Source organism: Takifugu flavidus, chromosome 15 (assembly GCF_003711565.1).
Source record: "Takifugu flavidus isolate HTHZ2018 chromosome 15, ASM371156v2, whole genome shotgun sequence".
Taxonomy (NCBI): domain Eukaryota; kingdom Metazoa; phylum Chordata; class Actinopteri; order Tetraodontiformes; family Tetraodontidae; genus Takifugu; species Takifugu flavidus.
This window is the reverse complement of record NC_079534.1, coordinates 14,675,542-14,686,039: the sequence shown is the minus strand read 5'-3', so window position 1 is coordinate 14,686,039 and position 10,498 is coordinate 14,675,542. Positions and strand designations below refer to the sequence as shown.

Sequence of the window (10,498 nt, the reverse complement as noted above, 5' to 3'; positions counted from 1 at the left end):
ACCCGATGATCCGTACGAGCTGGGGGCCAGTTTGTCATTGTGACACCGCTTTCAAGCAAACACACAAATTCAGAGTGAAGACTGGATCACTTCTTTTAAAGATAAAATGTGCCACTTGAGCATAACCTTCCGGAATAAGGAGCGTAGCGTTTGGGGGTTAATGAAGGTCAAACATGGCTTAAGCGGCTCTGTGGGCCTCCTGACATGAACGTGTTTCCCACAGTAAGGCACAGTGACTACAAGAGGTTATGGTTCCACTATCATGTTTGGACTTTGTGCCGTTGTTTTTGGAAAGAAAATGTTGAAGACGTTCTGCTAACTGAGCGGGAGTCGAACCCGTGACCGATGACGCGCGTCAAAAATACCAGAAATGATGTTGGGGTGGGAGAAGTTGTGCTGCGAACGCCAGAGAAGTGCGTCCACCAGAGGGAGTGCTCGTACAATAGCGGTCCAGTTGAGTCTTTCGTGCCGGTTTCCTTGACAACAGCCAGCTTGAGGCGAAGGTCGACGCCCCCCCGCGTGTCAGAGGGCAGCTCGGGGGGCGACGGGTGTTCCTGTGGCACACGCAGCTGCCGGCTCAGCTGTCGTTCTCCTCTCTTTCTCGTCCTCCTCCCGTTTCTCCGGCTTCCGGAAACATTCCTCGAAGAAGTTGACGAGGGACTGGCTGAGGTGCTGCCGGCGCCGTCGCCGTGCAGGAAGTGCCCCTCGTCGGGGTAGATCTGCAGAGAGAGGCGAGGCGTGTGGATGCTGCCGGGGCAACGGGACCGCTACCTTTAGAATGAACCCTGTGAGGTGGGTCTCTGCTGGGGGGACGCGTTTCCATGGAGATGCTGTCCCACACACGCGCTCGTTAAGGATTTAAAAACTATTGAAAGTTAAAGCAAATTCTCCGGAGGAGCAGACACATTAATAACGCGGCGCCGCCTCACCTGAAGGGTGTAATTGGCCCTCTCGCTGATTAGGTGATTGATAAATTTGGCCGTGTGCTGGAAATGGACTTTTTCTGCAGGAAAGAGGTTGGAGAGGTGCATAAAGTGCCACATTTCCCACTTAAACGAGCATCGACGGAGCAACAGCGCCTCGTTACCGTCGGCCGTCGGGTGAATGATCAGGAACTGCTTCTGCAGGAGCTGATGCGCTCGGTGCACTAAATTTGCCATCTGGGGGGGGGGCAAATAAACAGCATTAGTGGAGGGGCTTCATCACCGTGCGCTCCTCGTGCACGGACGCCGTGCGCTCTCACCGTGTACGCGCGTGAGTCCGTCTTTGAGCCCAGGTAGCGCTCTGAAAAGGCCGACGCTGAAAGACAGAAGCAGTGAACAGGGCTGCGGAGAGCGGTGCATGATGGGAAACGTGTCTCGGGACGGTACCGTAAATCTCGAAGTCGGTGATGGGGGAGACGGCCGCGCCGCATTTCAGCTGCGTGAACTCCTCGGAGCTGAGGAGCATCGTGGCCAAGTACCCCCCGTAGGCCTGGGGACGGGGGACACGCAATGACATCATCAGGCCCGGGCTATGAGAGGTTACCGTGGTGACGGAGCACATACCCTTCCGTACACTCCCATCCGGGTCTTATCGATGTACTGCTCTTTGGAGATGAACCTAGAAATGACCAGAACCTTGTTACAACACCATCCTGGCGTCTCTGTGTTCCCGGTGTGGCGTCGGGGTCACCTCAGGGCCTCCAGCTGGTCCCGCTCCTCCAGTTTTCCCAGTTTCCTCCTGATCTTGTGGAGGAAGTTGGTGCCCTGGAAGCCGCTGCCGTGGCCGTCGAAGCGGATGACGATGGTGCTGAAGCTGCTGACCAGGACGGTGGCCCAGTCCACCCGGAACTGCTCCGACACCATCTGCCCACCGGGGGTGCCGTCACTGCGGAGACAAGGCCGGCGCTGTGAGAGGTTACCGTGGTGACGGCGCCGCCACAGAGGGGCCGATTTCAGAGCGCCGGGAGAGAGAACTCACACCAGCAGCAGCAGCGGGTACTGAGCCGTGTCCACGAATCCAGCCGGCTTCAGGATCTGCATGGTCAGGGCTGCAACAGACGGGGCGGAGCGCCGGGTCAGGAGGGGTCAGGAGGGGTCAGAAGGGGTCAGGAGGGGTCAGAAGGGGTCAGAAGGGGTCAGAAGGGGTCAGAAGGGCCGCCCCCGCTCCAGGGAGCCCAGCACCGCCGTACGTACTGTAGTCGTCGATGACGATGACCTTGTCCTCCACTCTGGGCATCTGCATGCTGCCGTAGGTGTCGTTGACCTTCTGGTTCGTCTCCACGTCAAACATCTCTGAGGGAGAAAGGCGGCGTTGGTGTCTGACGGGAGGACGGCGGCGGAAACGGGAGGCGGACAAACTCACTGCGTCTGCTCCTGGTGCTGTAGACGGCCACGCCGGGGATCTGCGGCCCTTGGCGGCGACATTCAGAGACAGGACAGAGTGAGACAGAGGTCACGGGCGCCGCGGCGCCGAGCGCTCACCTCTGCAGTGGAGCAGGAAGTAGTGCATGTGGTGGCTGAAGGACACGTCCACGTATCCGCAGGTGAACTCGCAGGACAGGCAGCAGCGGTTGAACGGGGCGATGGTGTCGGCGCTGCGGGAGCACGCCGCGTTAGGGCCCGGTCGTCGGGGGCAACGGGACAACAGAAGCGTTCGAGCGGCCGGGCGGCGCTTACCTGTACAGGTGGCGGCGTTTGGGGTCGTCCTCCGTGCTCAGGAAGTATCTGCAAAACATGGGAACGTCGTGACTCGGCAGCGCGGCGCTTTGAGGTGCAGCGACGCTCGGGAAGAGGTCTCACATGAGGTTCTTTTCCTGGTTGTAGGCCAGGATTTTGGTGACATCCCAGTCTCCGGAGGTCAGGGACTGGAGTATGTCCGCGCTGCTGTTGGGCTGGAATGGTTGGGAAAGGGTGAGACGGAAGGGGGGGGGCAAACACGGGGGTTTCTGCTGCTTTTTACCAGGGACGTGGACATGGAGATGTGGAAGAACTTCCCTCTGCCGCCCTGGGGGATGGCTCTGGTGAAGAAGAACCGGTGTCCGTCCTGGGAGAAGAGCGGGGGTTCGTTCTGCGGGGGCGGGGAACAGCCGTTATCCCTCGTTCAGCGGCGCCGCTCGGACTCTGCTGCTCGCCACCTACCTGCCGGTGCAGCCAGCTGTCGCTCTCGTCTTCGTGTTTCTGGAGGAGCCGGAGAGCAGGAGGTTAGAAAGGAGGAGGAGCCCGAGAGTCCCCTGGGGGCCGCTCACCTTGATGCAGACGCCGGTCGTGGCCTCACACAGCGTCAGGATGGAGTTGTTCTGACCTCGGTTCAGCCAGTTGACGGCCAGTTTGGTGCTGGTGGCCCATTTCACCATGGTGATGTAATACTCCCTCCTGGAAGAGAGCAACGTCTCCGGACTCAGGCAAAAACGTCTCCTTTATTAGAGCTTCCCAGGACGCCGCTCACCCTATTCGGGGGTCGTCGGGTTTCTTCATGGCCACCGTGTGCAGAGGCCCGTTGAGGCTGACCACCGACAGCTGCACCGCCGGGTTCTCCTCCCCAGCCTGAAACACCCAACAGGACACGAGACAGGTCCAGACTTCAGACCAGGATCCAATGTTCTCAGGTGAAGCACCTGATCTGAGCAGGGAGCACTAACGGAAGCCCCAAATCAGCAGCACCAAACGCTCACCTTCGGGTAGTGATATTCCAGGTTGGCGGGATACGGCATTCCCGTGAAGAAGGGGATCTCCATCTTTGGCACCAGCGTGTCGTTGATGGTCATGTAGGCCAGACGCAGCCCATCAGGTGACCACCAGTGGGCGATGTGGCTCTGCAGGATCTCCTCTGCAGGACCAAACAACCCCTGTAAAAACTGCACTGACGCCTCATTCAAATCAAAGTTGGAAAAGACCTTCAAGCTGCTGGAGACAAAGCCAAAATAAGCAGACTGACGTCACCGCCGCCTTGCGCCACCAGGGGGCGGCAGAGCTGCACGCGCCAGTCCAAAACCCCCAGCAATAAAAGGATGAGCCTCATTTTACGGCCATAAAGGACCGTAAGGAAACAGAGATGGTGCGTAAAGGTCACCAGCCCACTCTGAATCGCTAACATTCAATCCAGTTTCCACGAGGTCGCGGTTTTGTTGCAGCGCTGCAGGAAATTCAAGGCTCCGTCGGCCGTTCACAATCCTCAACAATGTGGCAACAGTGCACGACATGGGGATGTATTACCACCACTCTGCTCCTCAATAAACTAAAAATGGATCTGCAGTCGACCACGCAACACTGCTGCAGCGCTGAAAACGCCGCCGCCGCCACTCACGCTAGCTCCAGAGCTGCAGAGGTGATTTCATGCACCTGTTGTTAGCAGGAAACAGCCATTTGATCCGCAGCCCGTCCGAGTTCTGCTGGTTCTGACTCAGTTCTCCCACCAGTTCCAACCCAGCAGCGAGGTGTCGTGGTGGGGGTTCTGAGACGCGGCGAGCACATCTGCGTCACCTCGACGTGCGCGTGTTTCCGCCGGCTCTCTAACATCTGCTGGGTGTGATTACAGCGCTGCAAACGCTCGTTAATTAAAACCGCCTGAACACAAAAGCGAGCTCTGGGAGTTCTGGAGACGGCGCCGGATCGCAGCCAGCTGGAGGGGGGGGGGGGGCTAGCACAAGGCCAAGGTCAAGGCGGTCCTACCTTCGTACAGCCAGTCAGCGAGGCCGTTGAACACCACGCCCTCCCGGCCGGTGGACACCAGGCGGATGGATCGGCTCTCCACCGTCGCTCTGTAGTAAATGTTGTTCTCAAAGATGAAGATCTGGACAGAGAAACCCAGAAGAGCTTCATCCTCCGACACGCTGGGAAGACGCTGGTGATGTCAGTTCAACGAGCCCTGTTCAAACGGACCTGATGACCCAAACGGACGTTTGACCCTCGTTGCTTCAGGATTCAGCACAGAAATCAACGAGTTTGCAGCATTTTAGTAGCATAATTAGCTAATTCTGCGTTAACTCAGCACCCAGATGCAGAAGAACCTTCTGGAATCATCACAGGCAACGTTTAGAGAGACAAAACAAGAGAATCTTCTCTTCTCCTGATCCTCCATCAACAACCTTTCAGATATTAGAGGCTCGTTTTCACCATTTGAGCCAGTTTCTCAGCACCGTTGTTCAGCTTTTGTTATTATTTAATCCGTCTCTCTGACATGATGTCCTGTAATCTGGGATTAGAACAGCAAATCCAGAATCTATCAGGCTTCACGGATTTCAGAATTCCATGATAAAAGATTCCCAAATGTGGCTGAAACAGGCAGCTGAAATCCCATTAGCCTGAATGAAAACAGCCTTTCTGGATTGTTAGTCACATATGAAATTAAATCATCAATAAATGGCGTTTAATGTTGGGACGTTGGAGGTTAACGAGGTCCTGCTGTCCTGTCTGTGCAGGGTGGGCGTGGCTGCCCCCCCGCCCCCACTCAGCCTCACCTGCCCTCCCCTCACACCTGACTCTCATCACCTCATCAGGCTGCTGCAGTATTAAAGCCCGGTTGGCCCGCGGCGCCTCGCCGCGTCCTCGCGGTGGTTTTTGTTCGGTCTCAGTTGACTCTTTGAGAAGGGGTGAAAGTTTGGGGGGTTTATCTGGGGCCTGAGGGTCTGCTGGACCTGCCTGATGGGCCACGTCGTCCCGCAGGACCTTCAGCCTCCTGACTAACGACTTGACCTCAGAACAAAGCCTCATAAATGTGGCAGCAACATGAAAGAACGATGAAAAGAAGTGAAACCAGGTCAAACTCCTGAAGAACAAAGCGCCCCACAGAACCATCTGCATGGCCGGGTCAAAGGTCATTCAGAGCGTCACTCCTACCAGCTGCTGGCCTCGGGGTCCCCATCCAGCGAACTGCAGGGCGGCTTCGTGCACCTCAGGAGGGTTCAAGGCCCAGGTTTCCCTGAGGAGGCCACATATCAGAACCATCAGAACCGTCCACCACTGAGCTAAATAAAGTCCGGCGGAGGTTCTTACTGCGTCACCAGGCTGTAGATGATGTACTTGGCCATGAAGGAGCGCTGGTAGACCTGCAGAGACAGACCGTCAGGGTTCTGATCAAGAACAAACCCAGCGGGGGGGCGGGCGGGGGCGCCGCTCACGCTTTCACGTCGAAGGCGAACAAGACGTGCTGGAGGTCCGGGGACACCTGGTGCTTGGCAGCTCTGGATCGTTCCTGAATGGGATCAGACACACAGGAGCTGCCACCTCTCGGCGTCCACACGGTGCAGACGGACCGGGCCATACTCACAAACAGCTGGTTGGGCACGACCACGGTCCGGTCCGCCGTGTCCACGTTGAGCTTCAGCACGTCTCCGTCCCTGCTGCGATACAGCAGCTCGTTATCTGGAGGAGAAACGTCAGCTTAGGGCCTCCTATCATCAACAGCCTCATCTCTGATTAAACAGTCAGGAAAGAAGCGGCAGAATATAACGCGTTTAAGGAACCGAACGATGTTGGAAATAATGATTTAGGTGTTTGATCAGTTCCCAGAGATGTTGTGAACCAACAGTGCCACAATAACAAGCGGTTCTCTTATTAATAAGACCAACAAAGAACATTATATATACAATATTAACAAGTTTAACCGCGCAGTTCCCATGTTGAACAGCAGGGGGCGCAGCTGTGCATCGGTTCTATTGAGCCCAGACTAAGTGTGTTAGCTCAAAGGGTGTTTAATTATTGACCACTCGAGGGTTCATCTGAGACTCACACTAATACCAAACATCCATCGTTCGTCCGCTCGTTCTGTCTCAGCGGGCCGGAGGTGCTGGAGTCTGACCCAGCACACCCTCACACACACCCCACACACACCCTCACACTGTTTATGGTGTCCACTCTGACTGGAGAAGATCCACACTCGTGTGGTGTTTTGACAGATGCCGGCGTCTCACCGCTGAGCCATTTGGCATCCGGGTCGTGGATGTGAAGGTCCGGACCAAAAACATCCTCCACGGTCACCTTTTTCTTGAGGGCGAGGCTGTTGTCCTCTCCTGTGGGGACACACAGAGCGAGAAGAGCGAGGTGTCAGCGGCGGGGGGGGGGGGCGAGCAGCGGGGCCCCAGCCTGCCGGGGCCCCCGCAGGGTTTCTGGGAAAGTCTCGTGGACGGCGAAGAGTTGCAGACATTCCTCAGCGCCCTGCAAATGGAGGCTCTGTCGCGGTGCCAATCTGACAAACGACCGCGGTTATTAGCGTGTAATCGTCTCCATTAAACAGGCCCGGGGAGCATTAAAAGGCCCATTACCTACGGAGAAGATGACACCCCCCCCTCAGCATTGACGCTGCTCGCAATCAGCAGAGGCAGGATGGTTCTGGGTGAACACCTCGCTCCCTCAACAATGATCAAATTAAAAAAGAACGCCTGAGCTGCGAGAAGAGCACGGAAATCAGTATGTGTGTGTGTGTGTGTGTGTGTGTGTGTGTGTGTGTGTGTGTGTGTGTGTGTGTGTGGACATACGAGGAGTCAGCACGATCACCGAGGTGACGATCAGGGAGCAGATGATGAGGATGACCAGCAGGGCGATGGCGATCCCTTTCCAGTTCCTCTGTGGTGGCGCGCTGCCCACCAGGTCCTGAAAAACAAGATTCCGAGTGAGTTCCGGTTGGAATTCCGATGGAATCGTTTGTCTCCCGCTAACAAACGTCTGAGGTTTCCACTCAAAATGGATGCGAGGCGTTTGATGTGATGGAGAGCGCGGCGCCGCGTCCTCCGGCTGCTCCCGCCGCTCCGCCTGATTGCCGGAACAGAGCGGCCGCCACGGCGACGTGCTCGAGGAGGCGCCGTGCACACGCAGCCCGCAGATGGTCGGAGGCTAATCGCCATGTTTAAAACCCACAGAGCAAAAATGGGCTGGATTCAGGAAACATTCCGAAGAGGAGGCGACCGCCAGGAACCCTGAAGCTTTCACATGCACGCACACGTGCACATATCTGGACAGGGAAAGGGAAACAGCCGGAGGTGATGGCCGCTCACATAACCTCATCAGGCTACGGCCGTGGTGACCTCTCGCCACGCCTGATGTGACGCGCTCCTGACGTGCACACACACGCACGTGCTCACTCATCTCAGCATTGGCAGGCTAAAGGCAGCTAGCAGCTAGCAGCTAGCAGCTAGCAGCTAGCAGCTAGCAGCTAGCAGCTAGCTCTTGACTGTAACGAGTCCGACTCGGCTCAACCAGGAGGAGCAACACGTGCACGTGTCCCCAGACGACACTAAAACCGGAATCACAGCCTATCAAGCACCACGTGCTGCCGGATTCGCCTTCATCTGCAGTAAAGTTGCTCAATGATCCGTGTGAGCGCCAAGTTCCGTCGCCTACACACGGATTTACATTCACAGCTTCCGCAGCGAGACGGGAATCGATACGCAAGAGGCGGGAACGCCGCCAGGAAGCCCATCCGCTGATGTATGGCTGCACAGATAAGGAATGCTGTGATAAGTTGGGATCATAACTTAATAATGTCCCAGCGTTATCGTGTTTCAGCAGGGAAAAATAAAAAGGAACGCCGTCGCCTCTGACAGCAACTGCCCCCTCTGACCTTTGACCCCTCTGACCTCTGCACAGATACACCAGCTCAAAGATAACAGGCAAATAACTGTGACATGTGATTTAATATGGAGGGAGGGGATGGAGGGGGAGGAGGAGGAGGAGGAGGAGGGAGGGGGAGGAGGGGGAGGGGGAGGAGATGGAGGGGGAGGAGGAGGAGGAGGAGGAGGAGATGGAGGGGGAGGAGAGGAGGGGGAGGAGATGGAGGGGGAGGAGGAGGAGGAGATGGAGATGGAGGTGGAGGAGATGGAGGGGGGGGAGGTGGAGGGGGAGGAGGTGGAGGGGGAGGAGGAGGAGGAGGAGGAGATGGAGGGGGAGGAGGAGGTGGAGGGGGAGGAGATGGAGGGGGAGGAGGAGGAGGAGGAGGAGATGGAGGGGGAGGAGATGGAGGGGGAGGAGGAGGAGGAGGAGGAGATGGAGGGGGAGGGGGAGGGGGGGGAGGTGGAGGAGATGGAGGTGGAGGAGGAGGAGGAGATGGAGGGGAAGGGGGAGGAGGAGGAGGTGGAGGGGGAGGTGGAGGAGGTGGAGGAGAGGGAGGGGGAGGAGGTGGAGGGGGAGGAGGTGGAGGGGGAGGAGATGGAGGGGGTGGAGGTGGAGGGGGAGGAGATGGAGGGGGAGGAGGAGGAGGAGGTGGAGGGGGAGGAGGAGGAGGAGGAGGAGGAGGAGGAGGAGGTGGAGGGGGAGGAGATGGAGGGGGGAGGAGGAGGAGGAGGTGGAGGGGGAGGAGATGGAGGGGGAGGAGGGGAGGAGGAGGAGGGGGAGGAGGTGGAGGGGGAGGAGGTGGAGGGGGAGGAGATGGAGTCATGAAGCTGCTCCTCATTGACAAACTCATCTGGTCACCAGAGCAGCTGATAATGAGGGTTTGGAGCTCCAGCCTGTCGTGGCTCCCCAGGGGGGCAACAACAGGTGGGCAGGAAGAGGGTTCTGCCCGGGGCAGGAGGAGGAGGGTTCTGCCCGGGGCAGGAAGAGGGTTCTGCCCGGGGCAGGAAGAGGCTTCTGCCCGGGGCAGGAGGAGGGTTCTGCCGGGGCAGGAGGAGGGTTCTGCCCGGGGCTGGAAGAGGGTTCTGCCGGGGCAGGAGGAGGGTTCTGCCCGGGGCTGGAAGAGGGTTCTGCCCGGGGCAGGAGGAGGGTTCTGCCCGGGGCAGGAGGAGGGTTCTGCCCGGGGCAGGAAGAGGCTTCTGCCCGGGGCAGGAGGAGGGTTATGCCCGGGGCAGGAAGAGGGTTCTGCCCGGGGCAGGAAGAGGCTTCTGCCGGGGCAGGAGGAGGGTTCTGCCCGGGGCAGGAAGAGGCTTCTGCCCGGGGCAGGAGGAGGGTTCTGCCCGGGGCAGGAGGAGGAGGGTTCTGCCCGGGGCAGGAAGAGGCTTCTGCCGGGGCAGGAGGAGGCTTCTGCCCGGGGCAGGAAGAGGGTTCTGCCTGTCGTGACACGTGAGGCGTCGCCCCAACACTGATCACAGCGGGAGGAACGTCCCCGTGGGAACAGCTCAACAACCATTTTCTTCCACCAACCAGCAGAAAACTCAGACAGGAAGTCCCCGTCTCAGATAAAGCCCCCCCAAGCCCACCCCTCACCCCCATCCCATAATCCTCACTCCCACTTTTCCTTTGTCTGAATGTCTCTTTGTCTCGCTGCTGGAGGGTGAAATGGATCTTTGCTGATCTCCAAGCACCTGGTTTCCAAGGGAACATGAGAGTCGTGTGCTTGAGTGTAGCAGTCTGGGGCCGGCGGGGGGGGGGGGGGGGGGGGGGGGGAGGGTGGAATATGGACATCTGAGACGCAACGCTCAGCTGTCCAAAGACATCGGACACTGGACACTGGACACTGGACACACGTCTCCACCTGACAGAGTGGAGACGTGTGGAGCAGCAGGTGTCAGACGTTCCTGGAGGAGCATGAATTAATGATCAGTGTTCACCAGATTAAGAATTGATGCCAGCTGAGTCTGATACTGGAG

At 58.1% G+C, this 10,498-nt stretch overlaps 1 protein-coding gene across 1 annotated transcript in view; it reads right to left on the bottom strand.

The window, feature by feature from the left end:
• Positions 1-295: 295 nt before the first annotated feature.
• The window catches only part of LOC130539420 (dipeptidyl aminopeptidase-like protein 6), a 33,547-nt gene continuing 23,344 nt past the window's right edge, over positions 296-10,498 (bottom strand). The window contains 26 exon segments of the mRNA XM_057057748.1: positions 296-680; positions 683-719; positions 930-1,003; positions 1,088-1,160; positions 1,244-1,299; positions 1,371-1,473; positions 1,548-1,602; positions 1,675-1,869; positions 1,963-2,032; positions 2,178-2,276; positions 2,347-2,394; positions 2,466-2,578; positions 2,661-2,708; positions 2,784-2,875; positions 2,944-3,051; positions 3,123-3,161; positions 3,230-3,356; positions 3,430-3,527; positions 3,656-3,810; positions 4,653-4,773; positions 5,820-5,901; positions 5,976-6,029; positions 6,101-6,174; positions 6,250-6,344; positions 6,893-6,991; positions 7,457-7,571. Of these exon segments, the coding sequence (XP_056913728.1) occupies positions 523-680; positions 683-719; positions 930-1,003; positions 1,088-1,160; positions 1,244-1,299; positions 1,371-1,473; positions 1,548-1,602; positions 1,675-1,869; positions 1,963-2,032; positions 2,178-2,276; positions 2,347-2,394; positions 2,466-2,578; positions 2,661-2,708; positions 2,784-2,875; positions 2,944-3,051; positions 3,123-3,161; positions 3,230-3,356; positions 3,430-3,527; positions 3,656-3,810; positions 4,653-4,773; positions 5,820-5,901; positions 5,976-6,029; positions 6,101-6,174; positions 6,250-6,344; positions 6,893-6,991; positions 7,457-7,571 (2,388 nt within the window). The 3' untranslated portion in view covers positions 296-522.